Source organism: Simochromis diagramma, unplaced genomic scaffold (genome assembly GCF_900408965.1).
Source record: "Simochromis diagramma unplaced genomic scaffold, fSimDia1.1 OVJJ01000344.1, whole genome shotgun sequence".
Classification (NCBI taxonomy): Eukaryota; Metazoa; Chordata; class Actinopteri; order Cichliformes; family Cichlidae; genus Simochromis; species Simochromis diagramma.
In genome coordinates, this window is record NW_024387375.1 from 6292975 (window position 1) to 6314675 (window position 21701).

Consider the following 21701-nt stretch of genomic DNA (forward strand, 5'->3'; position numbering starts at 1 on the left):
TTAAACACTTGCTTAAGCTTTCATTATAAAATGGATGTATGAAGATCACCTGGTCTATGTAAAGCCACACTGTCTAAAAATAAATTAACGATTTTAATATATATACATACAAATTTTTGTAATTTTGTCCAGCTATGTTATTCTAAGTTATGAGATTCATTATGTTTTTTTTTTACAGTAAATATACAATATTTCTAAATAACAGCTGTTAAACGACAAGAACACAAGCCTCTTACGGATAATCTATACACACAGTGAGAAATATGTGTATAGATTAAATGCTTTATAGTGCTGTATGAAAAACCAATACCAAGATATATTTTTATTCATTTTATTCATTTATTTTGGAGCAGAAATGGAGAGCACTAACTCTACCTGGCGATGGTTGTCAGGCAGTAGAAGTCCCTCCTTGTACCAGTTTATTGAGTAATAAGGGTACCCAATCACACGGCAGTTTATGAAAGTGTTTCTTCCTGCTACGGCGGTGATATTCTTCATTGGCCGAATCCTTGGAGGACCTGATGGAGAGAGCAAGCAAATGGGGAGAGAAATGGAAAAACAGAAAGAGAGATGGGTTGATCAAAAAGAAGAGAGGAGGAAAAAAGAAGTGTATTAATTGACGGTGTCAGAAGCAGGTCACGGGAATTTTAGGAATAACGGGGAGGGTGGTAGGGGAGGGGGGCTGGGGAAGGCTAGTGGACAGAAGAGGAGAAAAGCTTGCAGAGGAGAGGGAGAAAGAGAGGTTAAAATGGCCTGCCTTAGTGTTAAGTTTCTTTTCTGGTGGAAACAGTTTCTCACCCACCGTCAGATGTTTTCTCTGGAAAATATATTCACCTCATTTCTCACCAATGTGGGATCTTAAGGAATTTTTTTAGGTTTATGGAGATTACATATACTAAGACGTTTACTAAAATAACCTTATAAACATGAACTACATTTTTTTTTTCAGGTTTAGGCGGGGCATAAATTGGATAAAAGTGGCTCATGTCTTTCTACTTTTGATAATTTGCACTGTTTCTTTTAGGAGCAAGCGGAAACTAGAAGAAGAAAACACCAACGTTCATGTTGTTGTTTACAGGTCAGACTGGGCTAGAGATGGTAATTTTATTTAATGCTACTGACATTTAAACGCACCGGGATTTAATATAATTGACTGCATGACATCTCTAAAAAGAGAGCGTGAAATACAGAGAAAGGGAAAGTGAGTGGGTGAAACCAATGGGAAAAAACCCCCCTGCTAAAATGACACTTGACTTTATTCTGTACTTCATTTTGTGAGAAGATAGCACTTTTACATGCCCAGTAATAACAGAGTTTTCATTCATGCTGACCAACCAATTCTGACGGCTTCAAAGCAAATCTTTGGGTGTAAAAACCCTCCCTTGTTTGTGTCAGTGTCTGAAATGCGCTTTATCTTTTCCACAGTTCTAAATTATGACAAACATGTTATTAAAATGTTGTGGTCCAATAGTGACCACAACAAGCAACTAGTAAAAAGCTCAACTACCTCAGTATAAAGTATTGCCAAGAGGCAGAGAAAGGCTGAGGACAGGTAGACAGGCAGTCAGGCCGACACAAAATGTGTTTCTCTTTAGCATCATTGGAAGACACTGTGAGCTATCACTCAATCATCTGTCACTTCTTTGTTGACCTCCTCGCCACTGTTCGTCTTGTATCTTTGTTTTTGTCTCTCCTTCCCGTCCCCCTACCTCTCACTTCGCTCTGTCTCTCTCCCCTCCCTTTCGCAGCATGTGCCAACCTTTGAAGTCGCAGCTCTGACGAGTCAAAGATGTATTATTCAGCAGCACCGTCACACACAAACACAGATACCGTGTTTGTGTGACACGCGTGTGCTCAACTATGTCTGTGTGGCTCAGAATGCTTGCTGTGGGTCCCTCGCTGAATGAGATAAGTTGGGCGTATCACATTTGAGTGAGTGGATAAGCATAGCGCTGTGCTGCTGTTTCATTTCTGAATGTCTGTGTCCATGTACGCGTCGTGGCTGTATTTGTGTCAGTTTGTGTTGCATGTAGGCTTGAAACTCTCTGGCAGCGGGGCTCATTCTCACTCCAATGATCGTTCTGGCATGTCTGCTTCGGGCAGACTCACATGTCACAACTACACATCTCACCAATGGACAATGAAAGCAGAGAGAGTGTGTGTGTGTGAGAGAGAGAGGGAGATGGAGACAGTGATACAGCCCTGTTCAGTGGTGTCACTCCTCATTCTTGTTATCTCAGACGACAGTGACATCACCTGTCCTGTCACCAGAGTTTACCATCACTCCCTCAACATACATTGCCACTCCCCTTCTCTTATTCTTCTCCCATTTCATGTACTCTGCCTCACCTACATCTCTGTCTTTCTGCGCCTTCTTAGGTTTCTTCGTTCAAGTCTCAGATTACCTTAATGTCACGTTCTCTCCATTAACAACTCACAGTATAAAGTTGGAAAGTTTCCATTTGAATATTCTATCTCCCTGCAAGCATGCTTATGTGTGTACATATTGATGTGAATACAATTAGATAGACTTGATGGATGACTTGGTGTATTTGTCTTATCTATGCATGAGTTTACACCAGCACATATGCAGCTGGAGGACCCAAACTGCACAGCAAAGAAGACAGAACGAGACAGAGTATATGGGCTAGTGAAGAAAAAATACACTCCCTTGTAAGATTAATGTGTAGATAGAAAGATGGACAAACAACCAAAAATAAATAAATTTAAAAAAAGGAAAAAAGGAAATTTTGAAAATATACATATATACTAGGAAGCAAGACACACATACAGAGAAAGAGGGAGAGATATAGAAGGGTACAGGAGAGGGTGGGGTAGGGGTCAGGCTATGAGAAGCCTCTGTATGACTGATATTGAAAAGTAGACAGGCACCTCTTACGTTTATGCGCGCTTGGTACTCAGCACTACCGGCTGAGTTTCGTGCGGCGCACCGATACACTCCACCATCACGAATCTGTGGGTTGCTGACGTTCACGTGGCTCACGGTGCTGCCGTCAGACAGGGTGTACTGACTGGCTCTGACACGCGACAGATCTCTGGCCACGGGCTCGTCGTCCAAGGTCCAGGTGATGGTGGGTGGAGGCGCTCCTTTGGCAGCACACATCAGGGAAAACGGTTCACCCGGGACAACCACCCTCTCACTGAAGGAGGCAACAATACGGGGTGTGCCATCTGGAAACAATCACAAGAGATGTGAAGTGTGAATTTGGAGGAAAAATGTTACTTTTGCTCCTCTCTAAGCTAATTTCCCGAGTTCAATCTTTAAGCCCACTCTCTTCTGATTTGCCCCTAGCAAAGAGAATTTGAACAGCAGGTAGGCGGGGCTTCTGTGTTTGTAGCCAGAGGTGTGTCCCTGAGATGACCCTATTAACAAGTTCCTCTTTCGCTGACAGAGCAACAAAGTCTTTAGAGCAGAATGGAGCCTGTGCTGTTGGCTCACATATACTACTTGTAAAAATATTGTGCCATTATATTTTGCTAGAAAAACGGGAAGGGGGTGGGGGGCAGTGGAAACACAGTGTATACAAGAACAACAGAGTCAACATCTGATATGACCACCTTTACTCCTCAACACAGCATGAACTCTCTTAGGCAAGCCCATTCTGTCACCCATTCTCTGGGTCAGTAATGTTGAGGTCTGAGCTCTGGGGAGGCCAATCCACGACTGGAAGTGTTCCACTCTGTGTTTTTCTATTCAGACATTTTATTGCATTAGCAGTTTGTTTGGGATCAGTGCAGAAAAATCAAGACACCTTCCAGATGATATTGCATGGCGGATCAAATTCTGATGGCACTTTTCTGCATTCATAATTTCATCAATTTGACAAGATGCCCAACACCACTGGCTGAAAATGCAACTCCACACCATAAATCCTCCACCGTGTTTCACAAATGGCTGGTACCTGGTACCTCTTTTCTGATTTCATCAAATAAATTTGGAAAATAACTTTAACAGAAATGTCAAACTTGGATTAACCCCTCCGTAAGACCTGTTGCCACTGCTTTTTAGTCCAGTTCTTGTGGAATACCTCAGCCTTTTCTCCCTGTCTCCCTCCCTTAAGAACAACTTCTTGACAGCCACCTTTCCACTGAGACCATTTCTGATGAGGCTTTGGCAAAAAGTATATGGATCAACTAAAGGGCCAGATGCATCTCTCAGGTCCTATGTCATGTCTTTGCTGGATTTTTTTTCTTATTTCATAAGAACATGGTTTTCAAGTCTTGTTCATCTGCTGTAAACAGTTTTCCGAGCCTGCCACTTCTTCTTTTATAACCCACTTTCAGTCCAGTTTCACATTGCACACCATACAAAAATATGACACTTTTTCTATGCTGTTATTTTTGAGCCTCTATTCTGAGTGCACATAAAAATATTTGCAAGTGCAAATGTTGCATTTTGAGGATACAATTATTTTGAGCAAAGAAACGCTTAATTTGAGCCAACAAAATTCATTGCTTGGGCAAGAAATGCATTTCAGTGTTTGCTATTATCCATATACACATACAATAACAGTCCTCTCACTCAGTTGTTGGCATTTGCTCTTGCTCAGATCTCTGCTCTGTGTGCTGACGGACATCTGCAGACCTGCTCAGCGGAAAACGGCTTAACCCAAACATACAAAACACATTCTTCTGAAAATGGCCAGGTACAAGAACTGGTCTGAATATGGATGAAAACGCAGCAAACAAATCTTGAACAACTGTTGCTCAAGACCACTTACAAAAAAATAACAATTTCAAGTCGGGCTCCTTGTAAGGAAAATATAGGGAAATAAGGAGTAGCTCAGGACTTTGTGCAGTACTCTACGTTGAGATGATTATGTAAAACACCGGCAATATTTAACCCACATAGGCCCATAATAGTCATAGCTGGTTACTCCAACCCTTATGGAGGAAGGCAAAGTAGACTTTTTTGGGAAAAATATGGATATGTCTTCATGCTTAAGTTGGAATGATTACTTTCTTTGACTTTCTGTAAGAGAGCGATTTGATAAAAACTAAAATGATATATTCCGATTTGCTAGGATTAAGTATGGTTGTGGTTGGGCTGGGATGGTCAACAATGACTGCTTAGACTTCAGAGGGTTAATATGAGTATAGACCACTGTAACAGTATATGCATAATAGTAATCAACAAAAAGCTGTTTGTTGTTTATTATTTTTTCCTTTTCTATATGTGAACAGTTTTGAGTAATAGACATAGACAATTTCTTACAAATATTAGAAGCATAATTTTCCATACCTTCTAGGAGAATGATGGAGAAGTCCTGGGCAGTCTGGCCTTTGCGTGTGGCAAAGCACTGGTAAGCACCCGAGTGTCTTTTTTGTGCAGCAGAAATGAACAGCGTCTCATTGTGAGCACCCTGGATGGAAAAGTGCTGATCAGGCAAAACAGGTTCTGTGTTGCGGTACCAGGACACCATATAGTGAGGAGAACCTTGAACAGCACAGGAGAGGATGACTGTACTGCTGATCCCTGTCTTCAGATTTTTGGGAGACAAGGTAACCCGCAGTGGCTCTAAAGGTGGTAGAAGGAACAGGTAAGACAAAGTAAATTAAAAAATAAAAAGGGATGAAGCGGTAAGCAGCAAGCAAGCACAGAAGCCAGTTACTACCCAAATATTGAAGGTACAAAAACTGGTGCGTGTCCCTCGGGCACTAAAAGGTGTATTATTTGCATTGTTGCACAAGAGCAATTTTTATTGAGCTATTCTGTGCTGTTCAACACAAATAACATGTTGGTATAATAAGTCTGCGCTTTCTGTATGTATATCATTTTTTCTGTCTTTTTGTGTTTGTGTGTGCGCGCACGCTCTAAGCAGCGAGGAAAACCGAGACAGAAAGACGAAAAGGGGAGAAAATGTCAGTGAGCAATAAAGCAGCTGGTGTTAGGTGCTGGAGGCTGCTGAATGTGTGTGAGCATGTGTGTCTCTGTGACAATGAATGTGTAAGACTTTCTTCATGGGCACTGAGTGTATATACTGTATGCTTGTCCAAATTTGTGTGTGTGTGTGTCCCACCTTGCATGCCCTGTCACTTGAGGTTTGTAGGCTGTGCAATGATGTGCCCTGTGGCCAGTGTACTCAGCGTCCACTAACTCGTCTCAAGCCACCCTCAAATTTCATCTCTTATCTTTACCAACTCCATAACCTCCTCTAAGTGTTCTGTGTCTTCTATGTGTGTCACCTTTTAACATCTCTTATATTAACATTAATGTTATTGTATATATTCCATAACCTTCTCCTCTCTCTCACACACCCATCGGAAAATGGAGCGACAGGCCTGCATGACCACTGTTCTCTGTCACTGTGGAGACGCTTCACTGCGGTTTGAGAACACAGTGGGGGAGCAAGCCATCCTTAAATATCAAGCTCATGCTCGACCTAGACGAGGGTGGCCACGGCAGAACCGACAGAGCTTAAAAGATGTCTCTATTGCGGTTTGTGTCCTGATGTCACATTTACTACTTCTGCCTATTGCACTCAGTTGCTATTTGAGGGGGACACTGGAGGACAGGAGAGGCAAATTAAAAATTTACCCACCTATCACGTTGAGGTGACCCGTCACCTCTTTGGAGCCAAAGCTGTTGGTGACCTCACAGATGTAGTTGCCGCTATCCTCGAGTCTCAAGTCTGAAATGGTGAGACCAGTGATGCGCCGTGTCCAGCGCGAGTCTGCTGGTAATGGTCGACCATCCTTTAGCCAACGGATGGTCGGGTTTGGATATCCAGAGGCGATGCAGGGCAGCTCCACATTATGCCCCACCTGCACCTCACCGGACTGGAAACTGTCCAGCACTGACGGGGTGGACTCCGTAGGGTCTGTAGGTTATAAAGGTCACAAAAAGGTTTTATTGATTTCAAACACCAAAAATCTCAAAAACTAAAACTTAAACACAAGTCTCTTTTTCATAGAGTAACTTGTTGCTTACCCAAAACAGAGAGCCTGGCTCCGTTGCTCTGACGAGTCTCTCCACTGTACTTGTGCTTTGTGATGCAGCGGTAGGTGGAAAGGGCATCTTCCTTCTGCACTTCTGAGATGTACAGCGCGCCAAATGAGGTCAGGAAGAATCGATTGCCTGTAGAGGAGAGCAGAACAGGAGCAGGTCAAAAAAACATACATGCTGTTTATGTATATCCTGTTTTATCTTTTGTAGGGCTAAATAATAACAGCATGTTTTCCATTTGATCATTTAATTACACATGTATAAGTTCTCACGATTCACAAAGGTAACCCTATAAGCACTATATGGAAGTATCGGATCCCAACTCTTAATCTTTGAAGTCGATGTTTTCAGTCCCATTGCCACTGCACAGCAGTCTACCTTTAAAAACGTTTTTGTGAAGGAACGGGTTGTTCCAAAGAGCTCACTGAATTTGAGTGTGGCACTGTAATAGGATGCCACAGTCCCAACAAGTCGGTTTTCCACCCTAGATTTTCCATGATCAACTGTGAGTGGTATTATTGTAAAGTGGAAGTGTTTAGGAACCACTTCAAAGTGTCAGCATTCAATTATAGAGTAGACAAAGTATTTAAAAGTCACCAAATCAATAACTGCAGAGATCCAAACCTGCTCTGGCATTAACATCAGCATTAAAAACTTTGCACTAGCAGCTTCATGCCAAGGGTTTTCATGGCTGAGCAGCTCCTGTAGGTGTTAAGGGTAGGTGGCCCAGAGCTTTTGTTCATATAGCATATGTGCGCTGCTGAAGAGTTGGGGCTACTAGCTTCATCAACACTGAGCATATTTGTAAGGAAAAAAATCACAGTTTTTGGAAGATAAAAAGCACTTCTATAATATACATGTCATCAAAAGACCCGAACACATGGGTGCTTTTAACTGACTCTGTTCCGTTCTTTTAGTGAGATGTACACAACGGGAAAAAGACATTTGAGAGGAACAAGAAAGAGAAAAGAGAGTGGGGAGTTATTGTAAGCGTTAATAATTGATGTGTCGGTGCGTGTTATGGTAACAGCAGATTAGCGTCATTTTCATGTCACATCAGTGACTGCTTGGACTGGCTGTGATTTATCTGCATGTCAATAGACAGAGTATCTGCACATGTGTGTATGTGAGAGAGAAGAAAAAGAGAAGGAAGGAAAGGAGATGAGGAGAGTGTATTTCAGTGTTTCATTCTTTCCGCTTCTCTGAGTCTTTTTGTATTCTGTTCCCCCCAAAGGGTTATTTTAGACAGTGTGCACTTCAGAGTTTGTAGTAGATTGCAGATTGTTTGGTTATGTGAATGCTATTACAGTGTGTGTGCGCGCATTTGTGCAAGTGTCTGTGTGTGTGAGAGTGTATGTGAGTGTAAGAACATGGTGACTGTTGTTTGCCGTACACGATGTTTCAATGTCTCTTTGCAGTGTTGACAAGAGAGAGCTTTAGTAAAATGCAGGTGCATTGAATAGTTGAATACTAGAAATATGTGCCAAGCACAAAAAACACTCTTACTCACTCACACACACACACACATACATGCTCCAAGCAATAGGTCAGCGCCTAGTCATAGCACAGCATTATTTTTGTTTTTTAGGGGTTTTTTTTAGAAACTCTTAGGGTGCAAGCAAATCAATTGGTTTATGGAAAACAGCTAATGTAGTGTTAAAACTTTATTGCTACTGTTTGTTTTTTATACATTTAAATTGTAAAGTTTTAATCAGGAATATAGCTAATAATCATTTTATTGACAAGATGATTTAAATGATTATTTGTTTACATTTTTATTCCTTTATTGTGGCTGGCAAACGGTGAAAAACTGTGTATAATACGTATATGCATATGTTTACTGTGTATTAAGTATCAATAACCAGCTTTGTATCTGTCTATGTGTGTGTGAGTGTGTGAGTGTGTGTGTCTCCTACCACAATGTGTGCAACAAAATCAATGCATTTTATGGCTGCACAAGTCCATCCAAAGGAGATTTATAAAACAGAGAAGACTGACCTGGCTTTCTGCCACACACACACTAACAAGACTGAGATATGGCGGAGAGTCGCGGCTGTACTTCTTCACCACAGTCACACCTTGGCATTAACCTTTGGTAATAAATACAGTCCATGGGGCCTGTTTGCAATTGTACATCAATTCTTTTTTGTTATCTTGATTGTTAACACAGTTTAAAAACATAAGTTAAACACGGCTCACAGACTTGTCAACAAACATTTTGTTAGAGTTGTTGAAGTCTACAAGAAGACTCAGATGACGTTTTAACTTGTTTGGTGTATTTATTCATTATTTGATGAGCTATATTCACCTGGATGAAATCTGATCACAGTACCTTCCATTACAACTCAGAGCACTTTGTGTTTTTTACATAGAACAAATTCCTTTTACATAAAGACTTTTTCTTCTTTAGGCCTCAGTCTCACATATCTAGAGACGTATCAGTGACCCTCTCCAACCTCTGGTCAGTAGGTAAGGTGTATTCCCTGATGCTTACTAGCATATCACTATGGCCGCCCTTAGTTTTCATGCAAGATGCTGACTTGCCCAAAAACACTCGATCAAAGCAATCTGCTACAATAAAGACTGCTGCAAATGCAAGTAGGTGCACAGCATACTTCTTTGCTAACAATTTCACCTAGCAACTGACAGCAACTTCCAGGACTACTTGCCCACAAGTTGGAGACTACACTTTTTTCTCTAATAACAGGGGCTTGCCAGGTGGTCGGTTGGGAGGGTGGGGATTGCTTTGCTGACCTACGTCAGTAGGCCTGTGTGTCTGGGGCCTTATACACTGTCATCCAATTACAGATTGTTTGTCAATACCGGGCATAAATTGAGTGATTTATTTAAGACTATTTTGCAAAGCCAAATAAGACATCATTATAAAAGTTGTTTTATATAACCATTTTCTTAACTAGGGTCAAAATGCCACAATACCAGCTGATAATGGGCATAAGACAGCCTGGAGAAGTCATGAGTCTATCACAGAGCTTACACAGAGAATGAGAACCATCCAAACTCACATCCACTACAACCAATTTGGAATAATCAATTATAGTGACATTTAGGTCTTTGGTCATGAAATGGCAGTTAATTCTAAAACAGGATTTAATGCATTTGAACTAATCGTGAAAGAGGCATTACAAAATCTTTGTGTGTGTGTAACTAAGCTGTCAGAGTTCTGAATATGCATACACACGGCAGTGTCATCTTGTGCATCTGCATGGATATATGAAGTTCACACACGCGTGTTTTCATGTGAGTCAGACTGTTGTGCTGAGTGCTAAGCGACGTAAGCTATAATTTCCAAGCCTGCCCTTTTGTTCCAACCTAGGTATTAAGCCTTACAGGATAATATGCACTTGGTGAGTAGAACCCTGTATAACACACTGCTACACCCTGTCACAACATGCCTGGAGAGAGGAAGACAGACCAGAGGGGGGTGACGGGAGGGAAGAGTGGTGGGTAGAGTAAGAAATGGCTAAGAATGGAGGAAAGGAAAGTGATGCAGGGGACCTTAATGAAAAGGAGCTTGTCACTGCTGACTGTGAAGGAAACTTATGCCAGCCTTCTCACAATTTTTCTATACTCTGTTCTTATCTTGTGTTTTTTTCTCTCTTGTTCAAACTGCATAAGGATCCAAGGAAAAGAATTCATCCTGCATCATTTTTTTTCTGTGTAACCGATTAATTTATTCTGTAAATTAATAAATATCATTAAATGTTACATTAAAGCTGTGGCTACAACTGTAGCTGCCTCCACCAGTGTGTGAATGTGAGAGTGAATGAATAGTGGAATTGTAAAGTGCTTTGAGGGTCTCGAAAAGCGCTATATAAAATGCAATCCATTATTATTATTATTATTATTATTATTATTATTATTATTATTATTAAACATCAAATTACACCAAAACCAAAATAATAATTAGAAATCAACATAGAAAAAAATCATAAAGTCAGTAAAATGCATATTTTACACTAACTATAGATTGTTTTAGCAGTAATGATGAACAGTATTTTCTATTCTTATTAATATGCAGACATTTTCTATGTTTTAAAAACTATTTAGACAAATAAAAAACCTTCAAAACCAGAAGTGACTTTAAACAGCAAAAACCTCAAGGACATATACAGGATGCTAACAGATGGCTTTTTTGAGAAGCCTAATTTACCTTTTAATCCCCTTAGATGTCCAGCTGTAGCATCTTCCATAAGTAGGGCTGCAGTGGTATACCAGATTAAAAGCGGACATGGTATAAAAACTGAGAGTTATCATTCACTATGCATCTTATTATTAATATGCTTTTTCAAGCCAACCTGCATGCACATATCTTCTTTCCTTTTCAACTGCCTTCCAGTCATGGTCATTGTAGCTGGTAGCATTAAAAAAGATTTTTTTTTATATACATGGTGATCATGGCTGACATTTGGTCCTTCAATGCTGTGATTTAAATGCGTATCCAGTGTGTAAAATTAAGATAAAAACAGAAAATGTAAAAAAAAAAAAAAAAAAATGCTCTATTTTCCCCTTGACTGCACTGACCAAAGCTTTCTACCACTCTTCCTCTTCTTTCACTAATGATATTTAATTTCTAGCCACTCTCTGCTTCCCTGCTGTCTTTGGAGATGTGACACACCTAAAACAGGCAGCGACGGCGAGAGGCAGTGGAGTAGCGGAAGGGTCTGGACCTACAGGGAGGAAGACGGCAGATGGAGATTGATGGAGGGAGAGATAGGGAGATAAAGAGAAACATGCCACTGGGAGTGACACAGGAGGGAGTGAGAGTGAGAAGGATGAGGGGCCTACAGGCCTGAGAGCCATACATGGGTAAAAACAATTCTTCTACATCTTTCTCCATCTCCCGTTCTCTCTCTCCCTCCTTGCAAGCCTCTCCTTGTGGGAGAGGAGATCAATTCTCGTCTAGTCTGCCTACGCCTCCAGGAGTTTGTTGATGTTGTTTTTGAGTGTGTGTTTGTATGTGCTTCTGTGTCTGTATTTTATTTATTTATTTTACTGTAGGAAGCAGGATGAGAATTTTGAGGTCTATCCTACACCCAAGGGAGGTGCAAAATCCTCTCACTTCCTCCTTGTTTTCCAACCTTTTCTTCCCTTTTTTTGCTCTTTTTTCCCTTTTTCTGCCTTCTGTATGGCATCTATTCTCCATCCCCAGTCTCTCTTCCACTCATTTCCCCTCTGCCCTCCACCTCTTTCTGTCTCTGCCTTTTTCCCTCTTAGTCTGTGCTCCTCTCTTTCAGGGGGGTCTGTAAGTAATGGAATCAGTTCAGCTGATCAGCCTGAGGCATCAAGTCAAGCCAAGTGCAGAAGCTGCTGCTAGATCTCTGTGTGAGCGTATGCGCACGTATGCCAAAAATTCCACAGGCAGACACATACATGCAAATAACGAGATGCTGAGACAGGGGGGGCAATGAAAAAAGGATTAAGGAGCCCTGGAGCATCACTTGTCTTCCCCAAAGTTCCCCCAGAGAGAGGACACTCCTCTTTTTTTTAAGATATAGTGAAAAGGGGAGAGGAGTTGGAGGCAGAAGATGAAGGGATGTAGGAAAGGTGATGCTAAATATATTCCAGTAGTATATGGCTGCCATTTTCAACAAATTATTGTCAAATAGAGGAGGAAGGAACGGTAGCATGAGAGCTCATAAAAAAGGAAAGCAGCGAAGAAAAAAATGATAATGTTAATGTAGTGATGTTGTAGCCACAGGGGAGGCTCGGAGAAGGAGACGAACAGATCAGAAATGAAAAAAAAAAGATTAAAAAGTACCTAAGAAAAGGTATACATATTTTGAGATGTTGACTAGACCAAGGAGATGAGGAAAAGATAGAAACAGATAAAATGGTTCAGGAAAAAGAAAAAAAAGTGACTCGGAGAGATACAGAGCGAGAGAGGAAATGGCGTAAGTAAAGGGGTTTGTTCTTGGTGCTGCCATGCAAATGAAAGCGGCGCTGCAGCAATGCTAACTAACAGCAATTCACACTGTTGGACTCATCACTTATTAATGCTCCACAGCTCCCCCCTCCCTCTCATCTCTTTCTCTCTCCCTCTCTTTACCCATTCCCCTGTCCCCTGCTCTCGCCAGGATCTCTCTTTTTTGTTCACTCTCTCGCTCGCTGTTGCTAGGGCCCGTGCACTCACGTGATAACAGCTGGGTAGGGGGCGCTGCGGTAGCACACAGCGACGTGCAAGTGTGCGTTTCATGTGAGTTTTGTGTGCACGTGTGTCTATGTGTGTGTCTTTGTGTGTGTGTGTGCATGCACAGGTACCCTTCATTAGAGGTAAAAACGAAATCAGCCATTTAAATGATGGCAAACGAGATCAGAGGAGAGGAAAGGAACTGCTGAATGGATCTGTAATTGATTCACAAGTCTAGGCTATAGGCCACAGAGGAGTTCACCACATTTCTCTGTGCATCCTGTCACTTTATTTTTTAGGCTGCACTAGTTAACAAAAACACTCATAACATCGAGGTTTGCCTTTCAGATTTTGGGCTAAATGGATTGCAGATTTGGTACAATGCAGGCCAGTAGTTGCACAAATGGACTTCTCACAAATGCATGTGCTCACAGACACACACTAACACACACACACACACACACACAGTGAGAGACACTCACAATCTGTCTAACGAGCTACACTATTCTTACTCCCACTGTCTTACAATCCACATTTGCAAAGTGCACTCAACAAACTGTGAGTGTGTGTTTGTGGTGAGTATCCTCACTACAGCGTGTTGCAGCAATGAACAGACAGTGGAGTACACCTACACATTCCTTATTTATTCACCTCCTCCTGATTTACCTTCTCGTTTCTATCTTCCTTTTCTTTTCCACTCCCTCCATTCAATTCGTCTCCATCTACCCTCCATCATTACAATGCTACTTTTAATGGTCGATCTCTCTTTCAGACACACATAAGCTGTCACATATGCTACAGTGACAATGAAAGATGTCTACTTTGTGTGTATGTGTTGTCACAGCCAGGGATTTAAGTGTGTGCTTTAAAAAAGCCATTTTTATACAGTCCTCCATTTTCAGAGGCTACAAATTAACTGGACAAACTAGCATAATTTTAAATATAAAGATTGCTTTTAACACTTGCATGAAAATCTTTTGCACTCAATGAACCCATGAGCATCACAAAATTCTGTGTTTCCTCACTTGCGATGCTCTGCTAGGCCTTTGAAGCGACTGCCTCCATTTGCTTTTGAGTCTTTTTGCATCCAGTTTTTTCTATTTAATAACTGAAAAGCATCATCTGTTGGGCTGAGATCAGTTGTCTGACTTGTCCATAGAGGAATATCCTATTTTTTTTTACCATGACAAATTCTTTGATTGCTTTTGTCTTATGGTTAGGATGATTATCCATTTTGTGCTGTTGAATCAGTTTTGTAGCATTTGGCTGAATCTGAGCAGAGTGTACTGCCTTGTACACTTTAAAAGTCATACTGCTGCTTCTATCAGCAATCACATGATCAATAAACACTGGTGACCTGGTTCCACAGGCTGCCATAAACGCCATAACATTGCCTCCTCTATATCTGACAGATGATGTGTTGTGGTCGCACAACTTGTACAAGTTAATCTTGTCTTCTTTTCTTTTTTTCAAAACTGTACAGAGTCCTTTAGATGTTTTCTGGTAAAGTCTAATCACGCCTTCCTGTTGCTGAGTGTAACCAGCGGTTTACACCTTCTTGTAAGTCCTCTGTGTTTGCATTCATAAATGCAATCGACTTTGACAGTGATATGCCTGCTTCCTTGAGCATGTTCTTGACTTGGTGAGATGATGTGAAGGAGTTTTTCTTGAAAAGGAGATAATTCTGCGATCATCCACTTGTTGTTTCTGTGGTTTTCCAGTCTTATTGGTGTTCCAGAGTTGATTAGTGCTAAAATGAATGTAACGAATGTATACTGGTTTATTTTGCTTTTGCAGCCTGATGATGGCATCATTCTCTTGAACATGATTGGCATATAACTGGCCTACTTTGGGGCCTGGAAATGGGGGACTATAGATAAAAATGGCTCTAGGGTTAATTCAATATGAAGTGTAAAACTCTGCACACAATCATATATTGATTTAAATAATCTTTTTTGAATGCAAACCCCCTATTAGTGTACAGACACAAAAATATATAACCATATTTTAGTCAAAAAACTTATGGAGCTATCCAGGTTTGCAGACACATCATTACTGGAGTGAAAAAATTCTTATGTTCCAAAATGTAGATATTACTAAGCCAGTGCAGTGTTGTTACCGTGAATCCATTACCACTATTAAGAGACAGTGTGTTATTTAATTTGGTTTGATGCCCTTTAGTCCCAACTGCTTCACTTGGAGAAGATGTTCTTTATTCATCTAAACAAGCAGAAGTGTAGAAGTAAATATTCTCGAGTATAGTAAAACAGGAGTGCAAAAGCATGCAAAGGCTAAAACTGCACCTGTGTGAAAGGCCTCCTCGGCTTCCCATTAAGCCCGTGATTTTATGAGCGCATGTATCTGTTTCTTGCAAACTATGAACTATATATTTGTGTTACGATGGAGTAAAGCCAAAGGACGTCTGTCTAAAATATGTTTAAATGGGTTATGATTAAGGCTAACATAGGGTTTTCTCACATTGTGCACCCTTCAGTGTGTAGAGACTTTTTAACAAGCTAGAAATCCAATTTATTTATACACAAGTCAGTGCGAATGGTATCTTCAAGAAGAAATATCGAGACACTATATCAGATCAGAACCATGCATACTTACATTTTGCAATGCTCTCAAAAAGTAGCTGAAGTAGCACCATGGACAGCTCTGTTGCTAGAGCCCAAAATTGTCACAATCAAACAATGTGCTTTCCTTTGATAAACCTAGCTATAGTGAATACAATCTCTGAGCAATAAAATAATAATGTACAACACTGTCCATTGATATTGCCCAGTTCATCTCCAAACACTCATCTCATGACCACATGATTCTTTAACCACCCATCCACATTAGAAGTACCATTTAAGAATCAACACTTCATCCCTGCACATGCGTATCTATTTAAATATTATAAGTTCTAATAGGTTTGTTGAAATGTCAGGTATTTCTTTAACCTGTTATCCTACTGGAGGCGTGCTAATCCTTAATTTATCAATCCATCTCAGCTGATGAACACCATAATAAAGAAAGAAAACATGCCCTAAACTACAATAAAAACCAACATGTATTTGCATAACAAAAGTATTAAATTACACCAAGATGCCTGTCTGACAAAATTATATAAATTTAGGTAAAGCGTTTTAACAGGCAAAGACAGCTATGAGAATGAAAAAGAATGAAAGGAGTCAGCCCTGATCCCTCCCTCTTCCTCCCCCTTCTCCTCCTGCTCTCCCACTCTTTCCCCTGGCTAATTTATTTGATAATTACCAAGGGCCCATTATGGTTGATTTCAAGGAGGCACTGGGAAGGTCTACTAAAAGCTATTTCATTTGAGCTGCTCATACTGTATCTAAGCTTCTTCCTTGTACACACGCACACACACGCAAGCACACATACGCACACACACAGAGCCCTTATTGACATGACATATTTTTCCTAGCCCCTTACGCCTAATAATAACCATAACTTAACCCAACCCAATTGAAATTTATACTCTAAAACCAAGAACCCTCAGCCAGCTCTTAGAAGCTGGGTTAGAAAGTAAATCAATCCATTTCCCTCCAGTTATCCAATTCAAAGTCACAGGGGCTGGAGTCTGTCCTAGCTGTCACAGGGCAAGAGGCGGAGTACACCCTGGACAGGCTGCCAGTCGATCACAGGACAAACACAGAGAGACAGACAAGCACTCAGAATAGGAAACCAGAATACCCAGACAGAACCCATGCAAGCACAGAGATAGCATGCTGAACTCCGTACAGAAAAGCTCCAGCTAGCCAGTGGATTTAAACCCAGGACCTCCTTGCTGGCTATGAGGCAACCACTGTTCCACCGTGCTGCCTGGGTGAAAGTAAAGGCCGCTAAAATTGTCCATATTTTCTACTAATGTCCTCACTCCTGCTACCTAAATCTCAAGTAGAGCTAGACATACAAGAAAACACAACCATGAACACAAAATAAAGCATTATTTTGTCCATTCACACCCAACATGTAACTACCACCCTGACCCCACTTTCACTCACATTTAAAAGCATTATGTGTCGGCTCCAACAGCCATCCTTCAGTATCAGTATCTTTTTAGATTAGTTAGTTATCTCTCACACAAACATATTTACATAATAACACATAATGGCACATAGTCTTGTTTTAATATTACCTTTATTTAAGAAATTTATGACCGTTGTTTTCCAATATTAGGGCACACATGTAATAAACAGCTCTGTCTTATGTTTTGTGCTAAAAATACTTACTCCTTGTTTTTACACTGAGCTGAGGGCTTTTACACAAGGCAAACATGTTCCCTTTTGTGTCTTGTAGGGAGGTATTTGGGAAGTATTAAAATGTTACTTTTTTCACCCTGACATGTTTGTAGATGCATGTGGTATGTGCACATGTGCATGTATGCAGGATGGTTTTCTGGTGAGCAGAGGGAAAGGATAAAAAAGACTGAATTCTAATAAAATGCTTGCATCCTCCTAAATCCCCTCCTGCCCTCTTCCCCTACCTGCCATATTAACACACCCATTACAAGGGCAGATAAATGAAAATGAACAGCGCTGTGGTGTGATTCCCTTAGTGTCAAATCAATACTGCTCCCCTCCCCTCTGTTCTACTCCCGCCTTCCAACCCGCCCTTTTTCCTTTCATCTTTTTTCTCTGCTGCTATCATTCTCCTATTCTCCTCTCTTCTGTTGGGGCTTAAGAATTGGCATGTGTTTGACAAAGGGAAATCTACACGTACCAACAATAGGCTCTCTCCCTATCTGAGCCCCCCCTTTCTCCCTTTTGCTCTCTCTAGTATGAAATGAATGATGGTTGCTCCTATTTCCTTTCTATTCACATTCAAAGCAGTCTGTAATAGTTAAGTGCTATGAGAACAAGCCAGACATAGAAAGACCTACAAGGACGACATATTAATGCCACTTTTTTTTTTGAGTCAATCATTGACAAAAATTTAAAAAAAAGACTGGGGAGAGGTTGTGTCAAAATAGCAGAAGAAGGTTATTAAAGAAGAATTGTGTGAATTTTTATAGAGTTTGCCTCTTTGACTCTGCATGAGTGTAGGACACACACAGTTACTAGAAGCAGAATAATTGAAGAGGAAGCACAGATACACATTTACTCTATTCTTATCTCTCTACAAGTGTTCTGGTTTTTCAGCCCCAACCCTTGACCTTCGCATCCTCCTCTCTTCCTTTGTTCAGTCTGTTTTCCAGGTTCAATGTGATGCAGTGATCTGAGGATAGGTATTCAGAGGACTAATGCACTCATTAAAAAGGCATGCTTCACCGTCAAATGCCAGCTGCTGCCCTCCCCAACACCACCACCACCACCAAGTCTCCTGTTTTCTTTGTCTTTCCCTCTCACAGTATCTGTTTCCTTGGTTTCTCCATACTTCTCTCTTCCTGCTGCTGTCTCTCTGTTTCACTCTCTTTCTATATTTGTTGTTAGAAGGTGACACCCCATACGCCCACACACCCCTCACCCTCTCTGAACAACTCATGCTTGGGACTAAAGAAATAGAAAAAGAGAAAGGAAGATGGAAAAACAAATAAAGGAAATGAAAATATGCATTCATCCAAACCGAAAGAAACAGAGAAGGAGAATCTGTTTTATCATCAGCCCACCCCCACATCTTTATCTCAGACTACCCTCTGCAATGGTTAAAGGCCTCTAACACAGTTAAGAAACCTTAATTGGAATGGCCATAAATATTCAAGCAGCAAGATGGGAGTAGTTACGTATGTCTGGATGAAGAGAAACAATAAAGGAATGCAATGCAAAAGTCAGACTAAGACAAAACCATCGTCATATTCTCAGATTGTCTTTTCCTCTTAAAATGATGGTTCTGTATGTCAGAGCACACATGCAAACACGGCACACACAACCACAAAAAAGACTTCATCTGCATTTATCTTAGATTAAATTCGGTCACTGACACTCATGCAAACACATACGCTAGACTTGTCAACATGTGGTGCTTTGTGTTGCTTTTGTCTTTAATTATTTAGTCTCATAGATAATAGATTGAGACAAGCTCACCAGTCATGAGAATGATAACAGGACATATCTAATGCATTATAAACACACATACAGCAGCGCAAAGTAAACTACTACACCGTGACCTTATTTCTGCCGTGGAAAACACAAAAACGACAGTGCATGAAGGGTCTAATTTCACACGCCGGTCGCTTTTGTTTGATTGTCATACATTATGAAAGGGAAGACAAGGTAAACAGGGAAAAGACTGATCATGGATCCTCTGAAAGCACCACTTGGACTTTCTGTTTAGATATTGAACTTGATTCCATTGTGTGCTTGTGTAAATTCAACAACAATGTACTGTATATTCATATGTGTATCTGGACACATACGGTACTGCCTGCAGTGTTCCCTCTGTATACATGAGAAGGGGAGAACAGCGAGTGTGCTGACACACATGCGATAAACTCTCTCACACAAATCAATAAAGCCTTGCCCTTTGTAAAGCCATGTTGTCCTCAGTGGGAGTACTACAGTGCCACAGCGTGTAAGCAAGCGCGCAGTGACACATACTGAATCTCAGGGAGCAGGGGGGTCACCGGGGAGCAAGGCCTGTGTGCGGATGAGTGCACCTTGCATGAGGAACTGGAGAGGGAGGGGAAGGAGGGAAGGAGGCAGGGAGAGAGATGGCCTGCCATTCTCCTAGGCATGCCTTTCCATGGCCTCCAACCCCCATCGTTTGCCCGTGCCACCGTGATGATGCTCCCTCACCACTGTTGCTGGGCATCTTGGTGACAGAGACCCAAAAGAGGATGTGGAGGAGGAGCCAGAGCAGGAGAATGACATAAAGGATGATAGGAGGCAAAAGAGCTGCAGAGACAGATGTTGCAGATTGGAGTGGAGTAGTGGTGACATGCTAAAAGCGGGTCCCCCAGACGTCGCGAGGAGGCCTGAGGGTCCAGGAGTGCCTGAGGTACGTTCTCGGAGGAAGCGGCACTAGGGGAAGGTGTGGGGTGAGGGCACAGCCACAGCAGAGCAGCAGCGGTTCTTCCTGCCTCGCTCCCTTCATGACTGTCTCTCTGTCTCTTCTGCCTCAATGCCCCCCTACACTCTGTCCCACTTAAGCCCAGTGTCACTGTCTCAGCAAGGGGGAGGGGACATGAAGAGAGAGAGAGAAAGAAACAAACAAAAAAGTAAAGACAAACTGGGGAAAAGAGAAGAGAAATAGCTGAAAGAAAGATCACATTAAGGATGAAGATGAGGAGGATGCTCACAGGGAGTATTGAGAGTCCAGTTAAGATTCCATCACTTGCCGCTTTCATGTATGAAGATGTTCTCTTTCCTTCTCTCCCTCTATCTCTTCCTTGGGAATGCTTTTGTCTCTTTGCCACACAAACATTCCTCACTCAGTATATGTAGAGCTACACACGCAACCAAGTAAAAACATGTATGTGCAGACACACATCTGCACACAGCCTGCACGCACACTGAAGTCAGCTAGCCAGCTGATCCAGCATTTCCTGGTATGATTTTTAGATATGAGCATGCTTAACAGGAAAACAGTCCAAAGTCGCTGTGAGAAGATGGTTTCTCTGAGGCTTTGCTATGGTTAAATCACATCTGCAAGTACAGAAAGTGGCAAACAGCTATAGAACGGTCTTTACAGAACAACGCAGAGGTAAAGTAAAGACAATTAAGGTGTAGGATGGGGAACAAATATGGATCTTATTAAAAGAGGACACCCCAAAAATTATACTTACACTCCTATAACAGAGTCATGATGATCTATATAAAAAAGCTCCAAATCCAGGTGCCTGTGCAATTTAAGCAGTAGCAGCTTAATTATAGATTCAGTTCAATTCATTTTAATTGATAATATGACAAAACAATAACAACAGTTATCTTTGGCCACTACAAGATCCAAACTTTACAATTGTATAGACAAAAGCAACTATTTTCCCTCTGTGCACCAGCCGTTTAGAGTGGGAAGGAAATATTTCCTTCGAACAGGAAGAAACCTCTAATCAGAGTTAGGGTTGAGTGTTTTCCTAAGGGATAAACAGAAACCATTTCAGAAACTAGCAATAAATTTAAGGTCTACTAGGTTCACACCCCCAAATTTTCCATATTCAAATTTGTACCCTTCAGCACCAACTGACACTGACTCATATGACAGCTCCCTTTAGAGGTACAAGTCTTTGCAAAACACATTTTGATAAATGCAGAAGCTTTCACAAATATCTGTAAACTGACTTTAATGTGCAAAACAAGGGATTAATGTCACAGGTTTCACAGTGGTGCAGTGGTGAGCAGTATTACTGTTCATCTAACTGATTATTCTAAATTAGCCGTAGCTGTGGATGTGAGCGTGAATGGATTCTGTGTTCCCCCACTAATCAGGGCTCGACAAGCAAATGTGGCCTTTCTAAATCTAAAGCAGGAGAAAGATTAGACAGATAGAGCATATTCGGTCACTCTGAATATGCTCTATTAAGACTCAGAAATCAAATCCACCCTGGAGGCCTCTGCAGTCTCAAACAGAACCTAGAAGTGCTAAGGACTTCGAGTTTGGGGATTATTGAATGTAACAGATTTGGCACAATCAATGTGCTGT

The 21701-nt window shown here is 41.2% G+C and overlaps 1 protein-coding gene across 2 annotated transcripts in view; it reads right to left on the reverse strand.

Annotated features, from left to right (window-relative positions):
• The window catches only part of LOC120720036 (Down syndrome cell adhesion molecule-like protein 1 homolog), a 99095-nt gene that overhangs the window by 32745 nt on the left and 44649 nt on the right, over positions 1–21701 (reverse strand). The window contains exons 4-8 of one of the 2 annotated variants that reach the window (XM_040009635.1): positions 6953–7099; positions 6564–6842; positions 5264–5539; positions 2893–3192; positions 376–518 (exon numbers count right to left, since the gene is read on the reverse strand). In XM_040009635.1, the coding sequence (XP_039865569.1) occupies positions 376–518; positions 2893–3192; positions 5264–5539; positions 6564–6842; positions 6953–7099 (1145 nt within the window). Of the gene's footprint in view, positions 1–375; positions 519–2892; positions 3193–5263; positions 5540–6563; positions 6843–6952; positions 7100–21701 lie in introns of those variants that run through there. The other variant, XM_040009636.1, reaches the window with a different exon arrangement.